The 22,429-nt window shown below is 41.7% G+C and overlaps 1 protein-coding gene across 3 annotated transcripts in view; it reads right to left on the reverse strand.

Annotated features, from left to right (window-relative positions):
* Window positions 1-22,429, reverse strand: part of EML4 (EMAP like 4) — a 163,460-nt gene that overhangs the window by 97,889 nt on the left and 43,142 nt on the right. Inside the window, exon 1 of one of the 3 annotated variants that reach the window (XM_080408407.1) lies at window positions 13,545-13,562. The exons of the other annotated variants lie outside the window; for them this stretch is intronic. Within the exon in view, the coding sequence (XP_080264533.1) occupies window positions 13,545-13,560 (16 nt within the window). The 5' untranslated portion in view covers window positions 13,561-13,562. Of the gene's footprint in view, window positions 1-13,544; window positions 13,563-22,429 lie in introns of those variants that run through there. 3 annotated transcript variants of the gene reach the window in all.

The raw sequence follows: 22,429 nt of genomic DNA on the forward strand, positions 1-22,429 counted from the left end.
AGCAAACTGTTCCTCCAGCTTTTGAAGAGAGACATAGGAGGGCACGAACTCTTTGGAGTCATCACTTTGACACAAGGAGGAGGAAGAAGCAGGTCCCCTGCCCCATAACCCAGCCACTGCCTTCCAGTGACCCAGAGCCAGCTAAGGAAACTGGGGGTGGGTGGGTGTGTGGCACCAAAGCCACCACAGCCCCAGCCACACAGACTGCAGAACAGACACCTTTAGTAATTAAAAAGAGGAAGATTATTTACTGAGTTTCCTTGGCAGTTACTAAGAAAACATCTGCAGTTAACATGAAATGTGGAAATTGGTTTTCACAGAACCAGGGTCTCTTCATGTCCTTCAACTTCAGGATCCAAGAGCTGATGCACGAGGCAATCTCATTGTTATCTTCCCTCCAAAGGATTACTGGGAAATCCCCCTACCCACCTTTCCTTCAGAAAACCTGTAGCTGCAACTGTACCTAAACAATATGAAGTGATAACTACTGAGACCAGTTCAATGACTGTCTTGCTGTTGAACTGCAAGAGGGCAGCACTAGTTAATTTTGTTTCTTCATATGTATACAAAGAAATCAATCGTGTTTCCACTGGCAAATAATCCTTCAATTATTTTGCTTTTTCTTTCCTGAAAAGGAGCTGCAGCAATGTTTCAGTTGGCAATTAACCCCATCACTGTTCAGCAGCTGCATGCATCTCTGTTCCAGTATTACCTTCACCCCATGGAAAAGAGAGAATAACAATGATTTCTTTAATAATTACCCAATTCCTAAAGATTTGAAGCCTTCTATTCCTTCTTCCTTAGAAAGGAGGAAAAAAATTACCTTACTGAAACCAGACTGTTTAAAACCACATCTAATCTGCACTCACCTAACTAGTGCAACAGATCAGAACCATCTCATCAGATGAGCCAAAAGTAAATTAAGCAGTTTTAAAATACACGCTTTGGTCAAGAACGTTCATTGCGTCAGGCCTGCTCCCAGCCAGACTTGCGAGGTGTACCGAGGTTAGTGAAGGACAAGGACAGCCCTGCAGGATCCAGCGCTCCCATTAACACCCGTGGGATGCAGCAGACTCTGCTCACTCCTCCTCTTCACTCCAGGTGCTGGCACTGTAATAAAACCCATTAAAGTCCCGTTCTCTGAAGCATTAATACCAAGAGTGATGGAAGGCAGGACCTTTGGCTATGATTAAGGTCACTTATAGTTGGCATATGGCAGCGCGACTGCTAAAATAAGCATCCCTGCCCTTCTCCCGCATCCCTCCCATCCTCATCCTGCTCCTGGCACTGGCACAACAGCTCGCGGGGCTGCACAGGGAAGCACACTGGGAAACTGAACAGCATGCAAACTAACGCGAACCAAGCACCAAAACAAGAAAACTCACCCGGCCAGTCATATGGCATATGGCACAATGAACCCTGTTGCAGCAGCAGGGAGGTGGCAGCACCCTTTGGAAAGAGCAGTGGGAACTGAGCCTGTCAACAGCAGCTCTGCCTGTGGATGACTTAAGGTGATTGGGAAACAGCTGCAGTTGTAAAGCATGTTTCATTGCCAGAAAACTGAGTGAAACAAGAACTGACACAGAAGAGAGTGAAATTCCCGAGGGAGCAGTGCCAGGGCAGGACATGGCGGGCAGCACAGAGTGGTGCCAGAGACCATTCCCTTGTCACCCCCTCCCAGACTCTAAACTGAGCTTCATCCTACAGGCATTTTTCTCAAACAGAGAGCATGCAGAAAACATGAGAAACAGGTGTACCCAGGTCTTAAAAGTTGTCCCGAGGCTGTCCTCCACAACTCAGCCATACCCACGTCCACGCGGTCAACTTAATCCATGTGGATTAAGCTGGTCTGTCTTAATCTAGATGGCTAGGAACACCTTTCAGCTTCCACACTCTGCAAATGTCAGCAGAACCCAAATCTTCCACCTGAGGGGTGGGGTGATCATCTCCATTTGTGACCACGCAGCATAAACATAATTTCTCTGATTTAAATATCATCTAGTACACGCAAATGTGATGTAGCCTCAGATCTTCAACTATTACAACAATTCAGAGTTTGACCTTATTAAAAGATCGTTTGCAGCCACACAGTTCTGTCATACTATCCCAGGAAAGGGATCTGAATCGGGAAAATATTTTTCTCCCCAAAACCACACTGCCTAACTCGAAAAAGAAAACCCCCACACAATACAAAGCCCTCCAAATGCACACACGTATTTTAAGAATAACCACCTGAATATCTATTTTTGTCAGGTGGGTTTTCTACTGCATCAGCTGCACAACACGACGGAGATGGAAGCAGACCGATGTAGAGGGTAGGACGGGTGGCAATGTTTTAAGGCTGGTATTTCACTGAGCATAACCTCAAACCACAGCTGTAGCATGCCTTCCGCTGCCTGCTTGGAGCACTTGCACAGCAGGCTGCTTGCAGCTGCTTTCCTGCCTACCCATCAAGCGCAATACAGAACCAGCCAGCAAACAAGATGAAAACACATCAAGTCTAAAACACAGCCACGAAAAGCTTTCTCCCGCAAATTTTAATTTGGCTTTATGCTCCAGGCTACAGCCCAGAACATGGATTCTATATGGTAGCCCATGAAAACGTGCAACCTAGACTCTTCCTTTCCCCAGGGGCAAAAGGGCAGCATCCTCCTTGAGAGGTGCAGTCTGTATTTTTGCAGAGATAATCACAGTTTCGTCTCTGGTCAAGAACCTATGCTGATTTAACGACACAAGTTCTACACAAGTGATTTTTAAAACTACAGGTAAATCATACAAGGCTGATAAATATTAAGCATTTATGCTTCCTGAAAATATTCAGCAAAAGTTTAATTCTTCATAAAGACAACTAACTGGTAGTCTTAGTCAAACCAAAGCTATGGTTATGGACTAGCTATAGTTAAGTGACCACTGTCCGACCATTTAGCTCATGCCAACAGAAAGGAAAACATTGCTTTTGCCACGCAGAAATGGGGAAACAGCAGTGGACAGACCAACTGCAGAAGTGTTTTCTAACACAGCATTTTCAAAATTAAGTATCTACTTCTATAAATGCTTAAATGTTTTTCTTCCATATCAAAACATCTCCAAATGTTGGCTGTTTCCACTAACATTGCTGCAATGCAGTTTATTTTTCACTACTTTTGAAGTGTAAAAAAACCAACAGGATTTGAAAGAGCCCACTATTTATGACAGACACCAGACAATTACTATCCACTTAGAGATGGTGAGGAAGTAGAAAAGCCTTTATGAAAACACTACCGACAAAAAGGGCAATCCTTCACACAAAACTAAATCTTACTGAGGATGTCCAGCACGAGATTTGCAGATGACACTGAGGGCTTGCACAGCAGGTGACGGGCTCAGCACCACACTGGGATGGCGCAATCCTTGTTGTGCATAGAAAGCTACCCTTTGGGCAGCAGATAGGGATGGGAAATGCATCCTGGGGTGGCTCAGACATAAGCATGCATCTTCATATGGCACGTAAATGAGGAACAAAAGCCACAGATGCTAGTCTGGCTTGATCTAGATGGTTAGGAACACCTTTCAGCTTCCACACTCTGCATATGTCAGCAGAACCCAAATCTTCCACCTGAGGGGTGGGGTCATCATCTCCATTTGTGACCATGCAGCATAAACACAATACCTCTGATTTAAATATCATCTAGTACATGCAAATGTGATGTAGTCTCAGATCTTCAACTATTACAATTTTTTGTTTGACCTTATGAGAAGATCACTTGGCAGCCACATAGTTTTGACATATTTTGTATAACAGCTGTACAGTCCATAAATTAATTACCCTTCTGATGGCACAGACTACTACACAAATCGGTTTAAAAGGAATCTGTACAGGCAGCTTTATATCCATGTCATTCCTTTGAATTTAGCTGACAGCAGATTTGGTACTCTCAGTAAAATGGGTCACAATAATAAACATCATGATTTATTTACAAATACAGGATTGAACTGTTGTGAAATCCTCAGGCAGGGCTTATGACAATGCTGCTGGAAGAACAGAAGAGATATAAACATATTTTTTACAAAAAGGCAAATATGGAAACTCCTGGTTTCTTCTCTTGTTTTTCAGTAGTACTCTCAGTATTGTATTTCAGCTGTACTTTAAAAATTGGTGAATATACAATGGGAAGAACAAGCCACACTAATTCCATTAATTGTTTGATAAAAAAAATTGTCAATAGAAGGAACCAGCTTGGTTCATAACACAGGGGTCAAGAGATCTTTCAACTAAGTCAACAAATAAAATCTGCCAGACTAGAAGTGAGGCTTACTTGAAAGTCCGAATAATAAAATTAAGTAGTGATTTCCAATTTATTCTTTCTGCGGGATTGTTGCAAACCCTGCTACAATGATGCAAACATTACCTTTGTGTGCAAAACCTGCTACCACGGTGCAAACCCTGCTACAAAAACCTGCCCTAGCTGATACCTTTGACAGCCTCTCTGGAGAAAAGCCAAGAGGACAGTAAGAGACAACAAACAACCCACCACTTCAATTGTAGGTTTTTCACAGGTCAAGACAAGGGGTCAGCTTTTGACTACAGAACTGTGTGGTGGTGTTGCCAAAAAACCGTTCTACAGCTCAGGGAGAATAATTTCTTCCTCTGGATCATCAATCCTGTTATCGCAGCTAAAGGCCCGAGCAAAGAACAAAAAGGCTAATTAGAGAGAAGGAGGAGAGGGGGACCCGAGGGGTGCCAGGGGTCTGGCTGAGCAGAGGGGCTGCGCGGCAGTGCTGTACGCAAGGACCCACCATGCCATGGGGGAAAAACACCACACATGGAAAATGGGGATGGTCCTTGGTGGCTTTAAGAAACGCAGTTTTATTTTTCAGGAATCCAGCTTACCGAAGCTTCAGAGCCCTACTAAAGGTCAGAAGCGGCAGGAATTTGATGGTATCATATTTTATGTATGAGGCGTTTTCATACACTGCAACACCACCAGCCTGAGGGGCTGGGGATCATTACAGCAGTGTGTGATCAAGCTCTCTACGCCCTTACTTCACCACAAGAAGCTTCTGTACTCCAGACATACCTAGCCATCTTCAGTAAGAGCCGGAAAACAAGAGAAGAACCCAAAACATACTGAAGTCATGACTTCAACAGCCTCAAATGAAGAGTTTACCTATCTGTTCCTTGACAAGGATGAATGTCCATGATCTAAGTGAATAAAATACCAGGGATGGTGGGACTACAAGGAAAAGCAACTTCTTCACTAGCAGAAGAGACAATGGTACTGACTGTACTAAGCTCCTCAGGCATTAGGATAAGGAACAATCTGTATACTTGCATAGGAAGCGAATGGAAAGAATGAAAACTATTTCCCCACCTCCACCTTTTTTCTGAAACACAGACTACGGCCACGTTTGTATTTTTCTTAATACCAGAAGGTATCCCCGATCCATGAAGTCAGTAGGTTTCACGTAACTAACTGCTTACGTGCAAGTTTGCATGATCAAGACAGATACAACCACAATTGCACCATAGGATTTTTAGATAGAAACTTGACAAACACCTTTACACATTGCTTTTTTAAACCCAGGTTTTGCAGATGCTTTTTGTGTCTTTCTTTATAACACAAAGTTCTAACCTACAGACAACCTGAACATAAAACTTATTAGAATTACATATTCCCTATGAAATGGGCTGTAAACACTTTTTCTCATATCAACTTGTATGATGCTTAAAGCACTCCACAAAGCCAAAAGGATTACAGAATTGTAAATGCACATGGCTACACAGCTTTTAAATTATGGCCGTAATAAAGCATCGCTGTATTTACAGTCTACGTTCTTCTCTCCATATTTTTAAAGTTAGTGACACTTGATCTCAAGACAGTCTTAAAACATAAAAGATGTCCTAATCTTAGCAAAGTGCTCTAAATTAGAGAAAAAAATATATATTTTTTTTGTATATATCATGTATACATAGGTTACATCTGACCACTGAAATACTCGGTCCAGTATACAAACTCCCCAAAAACCACATTCCTCCTTTTTCTATCCCCAAGCCAAAATAATTTATTGCGTGTGTACAAAACTTCTGTCAAAACAAAGTCTCAGAAGACAAAACATAACAGTGATTTATTTATCAGTAACTTTGTAATCGACACAGGAGCTTACAGGACATTGAGCAGCTGACAATATTACAATTTCAGTGTAAGTTTTATTTAGAAGAAACTTTTTGCCTGCTACCTCTATAAACAGGAAGACTCAGCTATTTCCTTCAACCAAGTGCTGGAGACTTACTAACATAACACAGCCCACAGCAAACCGTACTTGAAAGTAACAAACCTGTAATGCTGGACATTTTATTATATTTCTCCATTGGCTATATTTACAGCATTAATTTGCTGCTTTTTTTTTTCTATTTTCAACATTAATGATGGCTTCTACAGGAAAGCACACACTACCAAATCATATTGCAGGACACCAGAATGAAAGGAACAGTATTAAGCAGCAATGAGAAGACAGGCTAAAATACCAAAGAAAAGAAAATTCCAGTCCCTTTTCTGAAGTTTTCACTAGATGTTGTGTGTTTCTTTAGGTATAATTTGAGGATGCTTTCAGTTTGCAAGGTAACAGATTTGAAGCAACCTTAAGAGTCACCATCCCAGTAAAAATACAGTTTTTCACTCATCTGTCAAATTGCTCAATATTCTGCCACTCTATATGGAAATAAAGTGTAAAATTACACTACAGCAATCTGGACTTAATGAATTGTTGCAAGTCACTTGTGCAGCTTTCCTATACTTGAATAGCTAGGTTATTTACATTTTAACAGAAAACATACTTGTGTGTATCTCAAAATTCTCAAAAGAACTGCTTTGCATTTTCCACCCCCGTGTCATTACACACCACCTTGTTGAAAAGTGCCTATCAATCTGCAAGGTGGCTCACAAGGAGGCAGCTCCCCCCAGCTCCTTTAAAACAAAGTCAAGAGAGAGCAGTTGTAGACTACAGACTACTATACTTCATAACTTTCAAGATTTTCTTAACAGAGGATTGATACCTCAGTATTTTTCTTTGGTAGTCTCTTGACAGAAGTCAAATCACTCATTCTGTTTCACCAAAGGAGGATGATTTGATTTAATGAGTAATTTATCTGATGGGTAATAAGGCAACTGATTTTGTCTACTTCATCGCTGTTACCTTCCATTAAGGCAAGTTACAGGTTTGAAAGCATATCTGCAATCAGAGGAAATCAGTTTGTTCTTGCAGCATCCTCAAAACCCATGGAGGATATGTGCATTGGAGGGAGGTGGGTTGAAGTGGAGAGAAGATTAAATTAAACAACAATCTGGAGGAAGCATTGTGCTGTTTTCTCTCTTCACTGATGAGATCTACGGCATTAAAATCAACTTGAATGAAGACTGCTTATTTGCATCGTCTCCTTCCTTTTCTCATATAAAAATCAATTGCTATCCTTAGGCAGGTTATACATTGCAAGGAACAAACCAGCAAAACAACAAACTGAATCTGCAATCCAATTCTGATCGTCCACTCCGAGAGCCATACTAAATGGTCCAGAGGCAGACTGCATCTGAGACCACTGAGCACGGGCATCACGCGTCAAAGTCAACGTGATGAGCATTTGGCATACAGAAAACATGCACTTTAAAGAAAAAAAAAAAACCACAACAAAACAAATAAACAAAAAAACCCCACCTGCGTGAATCTGTAGTGGCAATTATTTTTACACATTAATTAGCTGTTTATTTCAGTGAAGTCCTCCACTCGACAAGAACACATTACTGATTTTCAAACCCAGAGCCACAGCTCAGGCTGTCTGTACCACACACACACAAGTATGTGGTGTGGAGCACCTTAATGCAGGTGGAGAGAGCACGGTGGCTTTTCAGTACAGGTCCACTCTTCTACAGACCGAATGGAGCCTGGCACCGGCTGCAGGAACAAGTCCAACCATCCCTGAAAACACGCCACAAAACACTTGCAGATAACTGCTTTCAAGGTACCTCTCCTTCAGTAAAAGGATTAGAGTGGAAACAACCCCTACCTGGCATGCACCTCTTGAGTCAGTTCGGTTTAGATCATTAGCAAATTAGCAGTTTAAACTAGATTCACTGTAGGAAGATTTGATTTGGTAAGAAATTTCTGAATCCTGCTGCACAATTTTGCAGAGAGTTTGCCTGGCAGCTGTGGCACAGGACAGATGGGGGACACAGCTCTGAACACAGAGCATCCTTCAGTGAGGTGCTGAACAGGCTAAAAATCAGTGAGAAGCTCCAGTTACCTACAAAGGGAATCCAGACTCACCTCAAGACTGCTATATCCTATACCCTGATAGAATTTAACATAGCATGGCAATTCCAACAAATCATTAACACAAGGCATCCCTGTAGACAAAAGTCTTTTAAAAAACAGTATTTAATAAAACCATACCTAAACAGCATTTAGACAACTTGGGTTGTATTAGTAAATATTATATGATACTGTCATTCCTTCTTTTATAGCATCATGTTCCCTATGACTATCAGAGCTACTTTTGTAAAAAAGAAAGGCTATTAATATTACTCCATCTGTTGAATTTTAGATTTAAATTTTAATTGTAAATTATACAAGTACTGTTATTTCTCATACTTCTTTTTCTAGAAAAGAAAAATGTTTAATGAATTCATAAAGATGACAAAATAAAAATATGGGGACTTAACAGAATTCCATAGAAAAAAAACTGCTTTAGAATAACCCATGAAGTATGACCAGCAAAGGTTTTATTGACTTTCTTCTTCACCACATAAATTCCACTAATGTGTACTAAGTTACTAGGTAAGTGGCCTATGTACTAAAGTTATTTTGTGTTATACAGTAATACATTAAGGAAAGTTTTGCTTCCTAGTAGACTGTAAACCTGAAAATTGGCCCACATCAATTAATTCGTTCTTAAAATCTGAAACACTAGCTACTATTAGAGACATTTTCCTTAGAAAGAAAGTATTACTGATATGTCATTTACATTTTAGCTCTATCTGAAATAGAAAAGGTACAATGGTACAACTGAAGTCTGAAATATAAATATCCTTATAGCTAATAACAGAAAGTCATCTTTTACCCCTATAGGTTGTTGCCCCTATACTGTTGTAGACTCCATCCCTCATGTTAGGGAATAATATGAAATAACTCCTAGAGCAAGGCATTCCATTTTTCAGTGGGTTTTGGGTTTTTTTTTCCCAAATGTTCCATTGCTTTGAGTTTCTTTATGATCTAGCCTAAGCAGCAATAGTGTACCACCTACACAAAGCATTAACTTACTCCAAGCCTTCTGCTGGCTTGACAGAACGTGACAGAGGTACAGGAGAATCAGTGTTTCAAGCTCACCCAAACTGAGCACAGCTGACATAACACACCGATGCATCGGCTTCTCTGGATTTGCTTTTGAAATGATCCAATGTTTCCAGAGGAAGGGGAGGGGAGGAATATCAACCTCCTGGGAGGGGGGCAGTTTCTTCCACAATTGCAAAAATATTTTTCAACATACAGGGTAGCCGGAGCAGAGTGAAGCCCCCCCCAACACGTGAGATTTTCTGCTGGGCAGAGCCACTAGATAACAGGATCTGTTCAGCGAGAAGGCAGCTTGAACAGAACAGCTAGAAACAGTGTCAGTTTAAATTAGATGCTTGTTTAAACCATATGGTATATGACAGGTATCTGCCATATCCAAGGTTTTTTTATAATTTATGAAGCAGATCTTAAATACAAGACCAACCTCAGAATGCTGAATTACTGTGGAGTGGGGGAAAGGAGGGAGAGAAGGAAGGATTATTTTGGTCATCCTCTGTTTGTTAATCCAGGATATTTTTTCCCTTAAAACTGTATCCCTGTGAAGCCTGATTTTCATGCTTTTTCCTTTTGCAGCTTTGAGGGCTGCTAACTTCCCAGCTTTATTTAACAAACACAGAAATCCTCTTCCTTGTACTGAACAGCTCTCAAGAGCAGCTTTAAAGAAAACCAAAACTTTTGAAACATTCACAACGAAGTCATATCCATCAGCAACAGAGGCTGATGATGTAAAAAACCCCACGTCAGGAGCTCTACATGGCCCCCTCTACTAGCAGGATTGCTGGAGTTCACTCCCTGAACACGCAGCCCTTGGTAACACTCACTTCACTTCGGCTCACGTGAACATACACAACAGAAATGAACAAAGCCTCTTATTTTTATGGGTCATATCGGGCGTTCCAACATGTGCTGATTGTATCTTCTACAAACAAAGTCAGGATTTAATTGCACTGGAGCATTAAGCAGAGAGCCTCTAAAACTCTTTTCTATTTAGCCTATTGAAACTGCAAGTGGCTGTATCAGAAAGGACTGGAGTGTGTGCCGTTCTGCAAAGTAACATATATGGGCAGGTACACTTGCAAAGTAATTTCAAAACACAGAACTGATAAGGAAGAATTATGAGTCTTTCTAACCTTCCCACAGATTAACACCACTTCAGGTGCCTAAAAAAAATAACACATACCCTGCTCCAGGCATTGCTGACATTGCTGGATTACTCCCAGGACAGTTAGGAGGGGCTGCATATTAACAGCAAGTCCATATATCTGAATTATCAGTGCAAAATTCGTCTAGTTTCAACTGAAACTTTAGAAGACCTTAATTTTTTATTCTATTCGTTCTTCTAGATACGTGCCAAAATCTTGTGCCTGTTACAATTTTGTAATTCCTTTGTAGATCATGAAAACAAAGCAGTAAAGCATATTGACAAAAACAAACTTGTGAATTTTCTGCCTTAAGGAAACAAGACAAATTTCGAATCCACTGGGAAATATAGCAAAGTGGTAACTTGTTAGCCATGCCCAACAACTCAGAGGTACACAGCAACACTGCAGATGCACAGAGTAAAAAGCAAAACACAAGCCACAGAAACACGGATCACCCCGCAAGCCCTCCTGTACTCTCCTAGTGACAGGACGGATTTCCCTACTCCAGCCAGCATTTTGTCTCCCGAACCTGGCACTGAACAGGGCCCTTCCTCAGGTGAACCCTTGGCTGCAATGCTTTTCTAGCTGACACAAGCCGCTTCCAGCTCTGTGACAGTGTGACACATGCCAGCCCCAGTGTCGCCAGAGCCATGATGGTCTCCTGGGAGCACCGTGGAAGGACGCACCACAAGCTCCCAGCAGCACTCACACAAAGGGTATGTTTACAAATTCCTCCAGAAATTGCGTTTAAATAATGCCACTGTAACAGTTTGCTCCTCTCTGTCGACATGCGTAAAGGTGGTGACTGCACAGCTTTGGGAGCAGAGGTGGTGTGAAACGGGCACGTAGACACCATGCACCAAGAGAGAAACAATATACAGCGGACATTGGCAACGAGGGGAGAACAGAGGGCCAGCAAAATACCTTTATTTCCTTTAAATATTTCCTTTTATCCTGTTTTTGCTTTTCTTGCCTATTTAAAGCACGGACCGCTGATGACGGGGACCGTTTTGAGGCTCCCGTTGTGCTAAAAGAGGTGCTTCAATGTGTTATGAAAGGACATATTTTACTGCTCAACCTAATGCGTCCTCTCGGTATTTCTGCTTAGAAACACACCACCTTAGCCCACCAATTCTCACAACACACACAATTCCAGCTCCCTCCGAGCATCAAAAGGTCTGACAGAGATCTGAAATTTACACTTCATTCTACTACCCAACAGGGCCTTCATAATAGTGAAACCTACACCTGGGTTAGCAAACACCAGCAAGATTTCAAACGCGTATTTCTTGGTTTTCTCCCTTCTTCCTAGCCCAAAAGCAGAGCGCTGAAAGACCTGGAACTAACCCTTTGTTTGTCAAGGGGCAAATAAAAGATCTCAGCACTTGGCAAGATTTGCACTTCCCCAAATAAAGACTTCCTTTCTTGACAAAGCAGGTCTTGGTTATAATAGTCCCTAGATCTCAACATGAATTCATCTTAAAAATAATCTGTTTACGGGGTTAAGCAGGTTCCCCGGTGACAGGAGCAAACAAGATCCCACCTGCACAGACACAGACAAATTGAAGTGGCCTTCAAGATTGAGCAGGCTTCCTTATGGAATCATGGCCCCGATGCACCTTGTCCCCCCGCTGCAGGCACAGGCAGATGCCCCCTCACTGGAAGGAGCACGGAGGAGCCCCGATCGCTGCCGGGGCAGTACGTGCGCGCTCCTCGGGAAGGGCTCCACTGCAGCAGGTGAGGGGAGCTTGCACCACGGCAAGCCCCCCCCGTGGCAACCACCCACACTGAGCAACGAGCTCTGCTGGCTCGGTAGCACCTTGAACCACCCACAGCTCTGAAGCAACTTAACCCCAAATGTAGTTTGAAACAGCTGGCAAGTCCGATTTATTTGCGTATACGTGTCTGTGCGCACGCACGCATGCCCGGCTGCGAAGGCAGGTACGTAGCTGGCCCCTCAGAGCAGCTCCTTAGGGTGCGCAGAGGACAAGCTTAGCACTGAGGCAGCGTGCCGGCTGTAAAATGCAACTGAGTTTTAACAGGTGCTGTATCTGTTCAGGGATCATCAAGGAGAGGAAGGAAGTACTGCATTAAGTGAGGAGACAAAACTGTATTTATAAATGAGTAATTTCTGGGTTCAAGAGTTTTGAGACCCCTTCTCTGCTGTGAGTCAGTGGTCAAGGGGAGATGACACTAACATCTCTGTAAATCCTAGACAGAGTAACAGAGACCTTGTCTCAGCCTGCCCCTTCTGAATCACTCGGCCTCCTTCCCTGAATCTGATGGCACCAAATTAAAAACACATTCACTTGTTAAGAGAGCAGCAGCAACAATATGCCTGGGGCTACTTGACTGCGAAGGTCTACAGAGAAGAATCAAGCCTGGAATTGTCCACCAGCACAGACGATATTAGGTAGAAGCCTCAATAATTGACAACGCTGAACATTTTTCACATAGAAAATAATCTGAACAGTATTACTGCACTTGCTGCAAAGATAAACCATAGAGCATTACAGAGGTTGTTAGGCAGGATGTGTCCCATTTCCTCTTCCTCCTCATCGAAAACTAAACAACATAAATCACAACTAGTTATTTCAAATGTAATCAAACCCCGCCAGGCATCATGACTCGCTAATGCTTTCCCTCTGCCCATCTCTCCTCACCACTTACTCAAAGAATAAAAGAAAAAACCAAAAAAATCCCACACCCTCTGCACACCCAGGCCTGCAGACCCACAAGTAACAGACCTGATGATGTCTTCCCTTTCTGGAGTAAGAAGTAAAGCTAAACAAAAACACCCACTCACCCAACAACAACAGAGGGGAAAAAAGTGAGAGAAAAGGGAAAAGAGAAAGCACATATACACACAGAACAAAGCCACAAAAAACCCAGCAAGCACAGAAGAGGGTCAGCACCTTTAATGAAGGCAACACTCAAATGGTACACTAAGATATATAGCAGATCCAGACGTACAATTACATTTTAACCATTCAAAGCTTACATTATTTCACAGCACAATTAACATCTATCATGCCACTTTTAGAGAGGAACCACCAACAACTGCATATATAGTACACATACCTTCAAGCAGGTGCATTACTGTGCACAAGGAATTAGAAAGGGAAAAAAAAAAAAAAAAAAAAAAAAAAAAAAGAGTCAATTATTGGTATGATTAGACATTTTAGATGAGTCTTTCCATTCCTAAACGTTTTCATAACCTAAAATTTCAATTAAAGGTAAATGGATCATGCCTGGAAAAAGAATTTTACAACTTCTTGTTTTTAGACAGCCACATTTCTTGTACAGCACTTAAAAATCTGCCAGAATTTCCCCTATAAGCACGTTTCCAGCAATTTCAGCTCTCCCACGCAGTCTTTGGTCCTAAAGTAACAGTCTCCTGCAGAAAAGTTTTTTTTAAACACACACAAAAATTAATTCAGCCACACATTTCTCTTGCATGATGGATCTCTTTCCACATTAAGGTAACAACACTAGCACTGGAGTGTCCTGCCACAGCAGGCAATGAAGAGATTCAAAAGAAAATGTGTTGCCATATTGTGAAATACAAGAAGTAGATTAAGAGAGACATAACCTTTGAGAGGTTAGCCAGTACTTACAGAGGCTAAAATTGCTGGGTCGGATAGTCAATGAGGGAGGAGGAAAAATAAAGGAAAAGAAATACTCAACACACACAAATCACCGGCGGATTCATCCATCCATCAAAACTGACTAGTGTAGAAAGACAGAGCAACTGACCGTATCAGTGAGTTTAAGAGCTCAACTTGCTATATGTTTTATTGCCAAGGAGGATCAGGCTGACTTCAGAATGCAGAGCTGGCTGCTGTGCAGCATGCTGGCAACACCGACCCTCTACACACCAACCGCAACTGCAGCACAGGCACCAAAGGCTGCAAGATATTCAAGCTGGATTTTTAAAAAATAAAATTAAAAAAATATATAATGAGGAATCACTGTATACCAAATAAGTGGTTAAGAAATAAAGAACAACGGAAATGTAACAGACTTTTGGCGATTATCACTTTGGAGAGCAACTGGGATCCTACAGAGATTTACACCTTAACACAGACGGTGGTCCACAGATTATCCCTCATAAAATGCTGACAAAAAGTGTGAACTCTTGGGAAACCAACATATTTTATTTAAAAAAAAACCTAAAGAATAATAATTTTTTTAAAAAACAACAAAAAAACCATGAATGTTAGCAACAACACAGACATGATAGCTGAAGGATTACTTTGGTCAACAGTCATCGTCAGTCACAGGTCTATAGGGATGCTGTCTCAGAGCCAGTTCATGCTTGGACAAGAGAGATGACCAGTCGCTCAAGCAATCACAAGCCAATCCTGACCACTTCCCATCACCTCCCAGGGACACGTCAAACAACACGGAATTTGGGAAGGGCAAAGCTCACAAAACGACTGGAATCTGTTAATGGGGCAAGATTTCAGAGGGTATCTGCACTCCAACTGAAACCCGTTTCCACTCAGGTGTGTTTTCCTAGTTAAAGAACAAAATATGGTGAACTCCAGACTACCTGAATGAATAAAAACCTGACCTGTAATGCTAAAAATAACCAGAAAACTTTTTTCTACAAGCAGAAAAAAAGCTTAAGAAAGAAAAGCATGTTTCAGAGATTACAGGGTACAAACAGAAGAGTAAAACCAGCTAGGAGCTTGCTTGAGCTGAACCATGCAAGGAAATACTGGGGGCATCACTTTTACTGTGTACTGCAGCTTCAAAAGAGGGAGAGAAAGGCAGCTACCTACACACTGATTTTTAAGAGGACGTTTAGGAAAAGATAATCAGGAACAAATATCAATTGAAGCAAAGTTTTTGCCTTCTGTTTCAATAAAGGTAACAAAATGATACAGTGAAAACGAGGATAGGATAATGGTTATTACCACATGTAGCGTGGAACAAAATTAGACCATTTACAACAAAGAAATAAGGGGATCTGGATCATCTCCACCTCCCAGCACTGAAATAATTGGCACACACAACAATGGCAGATACGCAAAACATCATTACAAGAGGGAGGGGGACAGGAAGTAGTTTGGGAGAGGAGGAAAAGCAATCTTGGCGCTACAAGTGCAGAAGTATGATCTTGATAATACAAGACCTGAGCAAAAGAAATCAAGGCAATGTAATTGAACAGTGAAATAAAAACAAAGCAAATTTGATTTTACCTGGATAATTTATTCCTAAAAAAAAGTATAATGCCATGAACTTAATCCAGAGTTAAAGCAAGAACTGATATGACATCTCATGGAATATCGAACGTACAGACCTATAACACTTCAAAAGATGGACAAAGATGGCTTAAAGACAGACAATAAAAAGGTAAAATAACCAATGACAAGGAAGTGGCTTCCTTATGTTTTGTGACATCAGGGCTATTAAACGAGTTATGCAATGACTATATGAAAAAGCAGGTATCCACTAATGACTTCTGGGAAATCAAAGTTTGGAGAATTCGCTGTTTGTGAAAGCATCTCAGAAATGAAAGACTGTTTTGTGTTAGATGGAGCAACACAAATGCAACGGAATTTAACCATATAAAGTGAAAAACAATTCTGAATAATGACTTCTGCTATGATCTGGGACCCATTAACAGGAGATAAAAGGGGAGAAGGGAGCTGTCAGAACATCAAAACATCACAGGATCATATTAGTCTATTTAATAAGTGTTTGATACCAATGCTTTGCAGCATACACAAGAAGAGAAGTATTTTTAATAGAAAGCCAGGATCAATTAATTATATAAAGTGCTGGTAAACCCCTATCTGTAATATAGTTGCGGCTACTTAGTCTAAAGCAAAACAAAATCACAAACCTTTCCCCAAAACCAATTTAAGGGAAACAGGTGCAGGCTACTCAGAATGTACAGGATAGAGAAAATCCACCTTGTAAGGGAAGCTAAAGCACTCGGGATGCTCTAGCCTAGTAATTAAGTGTTGAAAGCAACACAGCTCTGTAGGTGTGTCTTTGCAAAGCAGGGCAGACCTCACAGGAAAAGGCAGGCTTGTGTAGGGGTGAAAAGCAAAGGCTGGTCCCAGTGCAAAGGGTGGCATTGCCTGCCAAACTGGATGGGGCAGGTAAGGAGCAAAAACTGTTTCAAGACAGAACCTCAAACATTTGAGGAACAAAGGCAACCCAAGCCCTCCTGGCTCAAGGCTTCAGGTGTTCAATCTGACCAGTTTCCTAAGACACAGTTCAAAGGAGGTTCATGAATATGCCACACGCTATCTTATAGTAATTTAAATTCTGTACTGATAGCTTCTGCTGATTATCTGAGAGACAGAAAAAGAAAAATTCCAACAGCCCACTGCCTGGCTCAGGAGTGGAAGGGCTCCCGCTGCCCCCAAGCAAGAGGTCTTACTTCAGCCGGGAAGTTGAAGGGCAAGCTGCACCTCAGTGTGAATATAAACTTCAGCAGGGTCTGCATGGCACCTCATTTGCATCTTTACTAGTGTTTGAGTGAATCTTTCCTGAGTCAGACTTCTGTAGTTTAGGTATGGTCTGTTCCCCCACTCGGCTAGACATTCACATTTAGTACATTCCCTGCTACAACAGGAAAAAAAAACAACGTGTATGATCTTTTTACTGTCTCCCTAGGGCACAATACAGTTTATTCACTCTTTAAGCCTTTTTACTAATGCTTTACATTTGTTAGAACACCTAGGGAGAGGGAGAAACAGGCCCACCTAGATTTAAACTTTTCTTTTTTATATGACTGTTTGGGAAAATTGTCCCCTCCAGCCCTCCATTCCCAAGTCAGCTACACTTTAATAGTCCATTACAAGAAGAGAAACAAATCTCAATATTTACTTTCTGCTGAGCTGTCAGATAAACGCTGGGTCTATTTCTGTTCTATTCACATTCTCCCACAATTTCCATTACAAGGTATGCACTAAGCACTTTGACAAGAAGTTCCCCACTGCTAAAAATCTCAGTGCTAAAAGAAAAAGGATGTATTTATTTAGGTTTTAGTTTCAAACTGAAATAAGTTTTCAAAATTAAACTGGAATTCCCTCCAACATACCCTACCGCAAAGCGGGTTCATATAGTCACAAACTCTAGATATTGTAAACTTAATTTGAATCCCATTTCTCTGGCAATACCTTTGGTTTGTTTAACTGTTCTGGACTATAAAGAAAACCTACACTTTTGGATTCATTTGCTTAGAAATGCCTCACAGCAACTTTGTCTTCCCAAGTCTGCCTGGCATCCAGCAAACAAGAATACCTGCACTGCCTGCAATATATAAAATACAATAGCATCTAAAATTAATTTTTAAAGATTAAATTGTAAAGATACGCATACATGCATGTTACTTGTTTTCATACTCTTGGTAAGGCAGGCATAAGGCCTAAAAAGGTTATCTCTATGACACTTCAATAGAAATCATATGCATGCCCAGAAATGACTGTTTTTCGGTAAATTTACATATTATCTTGCAGGTGCCATACCTCTAGTCTTACCTACTGGAAAGCACGCCAGCATTCTTCTGATGAACCAGCCATCCCTCTGCCCCCTCCTTTTGCCACTTTTGTTTTGCCATTTGGTTTGGTTGGGGATTTTTTAGGACAAGTTCAGCTTGCCACACCCTATAATACTTTGGAGTACCGAGCTTTGAAAAAAGCTACCTTCTTGAATATTTTTCAATAAATTACGCAATGGTAAGCTGTGAAAAACTGCCTGTAGTTGTCAAAAAGCAGCAGGCTACTGTCAAGTCCAAAGCAGTATGATGAACTATGAAAGCAGGAAAACGTACTTGATTTGTGTAACTGATTCTGATTTTATCCCTGCTCAATGGCAACTTTACAGTCAATAAAAAGGGGGGGGGGGGGGGGGAGATAACAAAAAGGAAGAAAAGGAAAAGTTATATTAAGCCTACTTCAGCATTTTTTAATTTTCTCATTATTTTCTATGCATAAATGATGAGGTCTAAACCTCACTGAAAAGCCCTGGCAAGACTGGTGTATAAGAAAAGGTATTGCATGCATACAAGAACCTGAAATTACAGTCCTAGGGTAAACATCCTAATTTATTTCAGTTTATGTTCAAGCGTTGCCGTTTGCAGGTCATCAACCCACACCCGATGTTTCTACTGTTCAAAACCTGATAAAGTAAGCAAGGATACCAGAAAAGCAGTTGGGTAGGACAAACAGCTTAAAAAAAAAAAAATAAATCAAGACTTTCCAACTGCAGGGGAATGACTACTTCTTTTTTCTTTGCTTTTAGTAGAAGCACTAGAAATGTTTCACAAAGCTTCCTTTACGGATCAGTGTAACTATTTTGCTGGTTTTATTAAAGAAAAGCATAAATGAAGACAGTATACAACCTATTCAAAACTGTTCAGAGTATTTAATATTTCTCTCTCACCACCTTTCTCTGCTTTATGAGAATACAGTTAGTCGCGCTTATAGGAACTCTTGTCCTTTCCCTTCCTTCCCTCCTCCATAGGAACGTGTGGTTATTTTTGACAGCACATCAACACGTTCTGTCTGCTATAAATTGATTTTGAAAATACAGTACATCAAGTTAATTTTGTTTGGGGATTATATGCAGTCAAAAGCAAACACAACAACCACACACAGACCAGAAAGCAAGAAAACTATTCCTGAACAAAGCTGTTGGTTTCACATAGCAGTGGGAAAAGAAGGGAAATTCACTGGAGACCCTGAAAATTTTTATAGATATAAATTATTGTGTTTAAATGCAAGAGGCTAAATATGGGTCTTATTACCACTAATGGTTAAATATCAGTGCCATCTGAAACTCACTCTAAGCAAGCGCTCCCACCATTTCTTCCGCCAGCATAATAGGAGCATCCTTCAATTGATACCCACCTGGCACCCGTAGGAACGGCAGATACATCTCGTGTAAGAAACCATTTATCCCCGTTCCCTACAGGAACGCCCCCACAGCTGCTATACCTTCACGCCACTGGAAGAACTGGTCACTGTGCAGTTCAGAGGAGGTTTCAAACTGGTACTGGTATCAAACTGCTCGCATTAAACTTGTAGACCGCGTGCTTTTAGAACATGGATGAAAAACCCAGCTATCGCCAAGAGCTTTTCCACAGAGTATGTGATTAGCAGCAATATTAGCTCCAGGACCTACTGCCAGCTCAGTGCTGTGAGCCCCAGTATCTCCTGTGTGCAAGTTCATACCAGCTGGTGGCACCACCTACTTCTGAACTAGAGACCCACTAGGGAGTTTGACATCAGGGTAAAAAGGAACAGTATCTCCATTTCTAGCTCCAACTGGCAACTTGGTGAAAATAATCCTGCTTGTGCAAGCATACTGGAGTGACCAGTAAGAAGGAACTCGTTCAGAAAACTACGATACTGTTCAGAAAGAACTAACACTTTTAGGCAACAAGAATTCTATCATTCTGGGAACCTCAGGTGCCCCACAGTTCAGGGCCTTCTTGACCCGATCCATTCCCGAGCTGTATTCACTGTCAAGCAGCAAAAAGTTGCTGCTAGGGAAGCTTGGGGAAGACCACCAAGGATGGTGGAAAGACCTATTAACATATGGGGTTGGGAGCCCACGACCCCTCTGCTGAGCCTGGGCACTGCCTGCTGCTGCTCCTAGCTCTGGGGCAGCCGGCAGGACTGGGTGCTAGCACACTCACTCCTCCACAGAGCACTGCCTCTGCCAGAGCCAAAGGTGGCTCAGGCACGGAGTTCACGACTTTCAAAAAGCACTGCCTCAAATGCAGAAGCCTCACTGAGCATCACCTGCCTTCCAGCCTGGATCCCGGCGGATGCACAGCTCCTTGGCTCATGGCAAACGCAGCCACGGGGTGGGGGAGAAGGGGTCGGAGTCAGCTCTCGGGTGCCACCCGAGTCACGCTGGGGAGCCCACAGTTACTGGACTTGAGAGACAGCATCAACAACAGAATCAACATCCTGTTATTGAACTTGCTGAGCATCTACCCGCTCAGTTTCACTTGATTAGCATCACCGTTTTAACTAAATTATTCTCTGCAAGATTTTCTGGAGCCAAGCCCATAAACCAATGATCCATGAAAAGCCATTAGGGCTATTTCCTTCTCACAAATTATGTAAGCAACAGAGATTCTATCACTCAGGGCTGGAAGAAACCCATCATACCTTTTTTTCCCTCCTTCTATTCCCCTTCCTCCTTTTCAAATACATTATCCCTCCATAATAAAGAGCAGTTTTCTTGCTTTTATATATTTTGCACATACCAGCCTTTGGCTATGCTGAACAGAGCGCTTCCTCGCGCATAAAGCATCTATTCTCTTGCTCGTGCTCATGCGAGCTCAATCCAAACAACCTCAAGAGACAGGATGTTTCAATTAAAAAAATTGCTCTCTGGAAAGCATAAAAATGGAGCTCTGTAAAGAGCATCGTCCATTCCTGAAAAGCGACCCAAAGCAGGGCGCCCGCTATGCCCACCTCTCGTGGCCCGGTGCAACATTTCAGTATAGCACCTGCCCCAGGCGGTTTTAGTTTAGGGTTGCGGTAATAACCCAGTGACCCCTCAGAAAAGTTCTTCCAGAAAACATTCCTGATGACAACAAAATATTAACACATCCAAGACGCACGTGATTCTAGCTTTACACACATCTCAATTTATTCTGGGAGTTCACCTGCTCTCCGCCCCAGAAGTCAAGGGCGCAGCACCCACCAACCCCAAAAGCAGCAGGACCTCTCTCAGCTGTTAAGACTCGACTCTAGGCAACACCACTGCCAGCAAATTGAAGCTGAGCTGACCACCGGCACTGCAGCAGCCTGGCGCACCGAATGGCACAGCGTGCCTGTGTGTGATGGCAGCGCTCCCCTCCCCCCACGCTGCCACCTCACAGCTACAGGGGCAACCCCAGCGCCCCTGCCCTTCCAGTTGTACCAAAATGGTTTAACTCCCGTAACCCGTCATCGTACTAATGGTTATTGAAGAAAACCAGCCAAAAAAAAAATTATATATACACATATAAGTATATAATATGTATATAAACCAAATATATACCTATTTTATAGGTATCTATGATGTTCACATTTTTACATATGTATACATAATATATAGATAAATATATATGAATAAATACAGGCTTTGTCAAGTTTGTGGCAGGAATAGGAAGTTCATGATTTTCCTCAAGTGAAAGGTGTTTACATGGGATGCAATAGTCAAGAAGGTAAAAGCAGTTGTAAAAGGGAAGCATGCGATTGCTATTAAAGCACAGAACCTACCGTTAAGTAATAAATAATTAAAAAAAAAAAAAAAATGTACAGCTGGGAATAGATTATGCAAGTGAAGGACAAATGACATTTTCCAGAAGCCCTTCAGTACAGAGCTACTCCTCTAGTACATGAATTCCTAAGAACTGGGCATAAGTCTGCCTGAGCCTTCAAAAGCCTGAGACCGTGGATGTTTTAAAAATAAAAAATAATAAAAAATTAGGACACAGAATGGCACTTGCTACCCCTTGACTCAGGACCTACACAAGTCAGCTCATCACGATCAGGGCTTTCCTCCTTTTCTCCCATCCCCACCTTCCAGCTAAAAATATGATAAAAAGATACCATTCCTCCAAATATTACATTTAAGCCACAGACAGGTTTTTAGGTTTAGTAAACAGTATTTTGCATCTTGGGAAGCGTAACACCAGCAGACGAAGGTCCTCCTCAACACGCATCTGCCAGCATAGATCCTTCCGTCAGGCACTTCAGGCCACAGTAAAACGCGGACACTTCCAAATTCCCTACAAAGTTTTTCATGAAAGCCCAGTTTTTTAGTGACACCCCTAATGACACAGCATCACACAGAGCTTCTTGAACAGCCATGAACTGCATGAAGATCTCTAAAGTATTTTTCAAGTCTCATAAACACAGACTTATGCGCTATTAAAAAAAATGGCAATTATCAGTCTAGAGTATATAGATGTATATAAAGTATTTCTTTAGTACTGT

The sequence above is a fragment of the Falco punctatus genome, assembly GCF_963210335.1.
Source record: "Falco punctatus genome assembly, chromosome: 12".
Taxonomy (NCBI): domain Eukaryota; kingdom Metazoa; phylum Chordata; class Aves; order Falconiformes; family Falconidae; genus Falco; species Falco punctatus.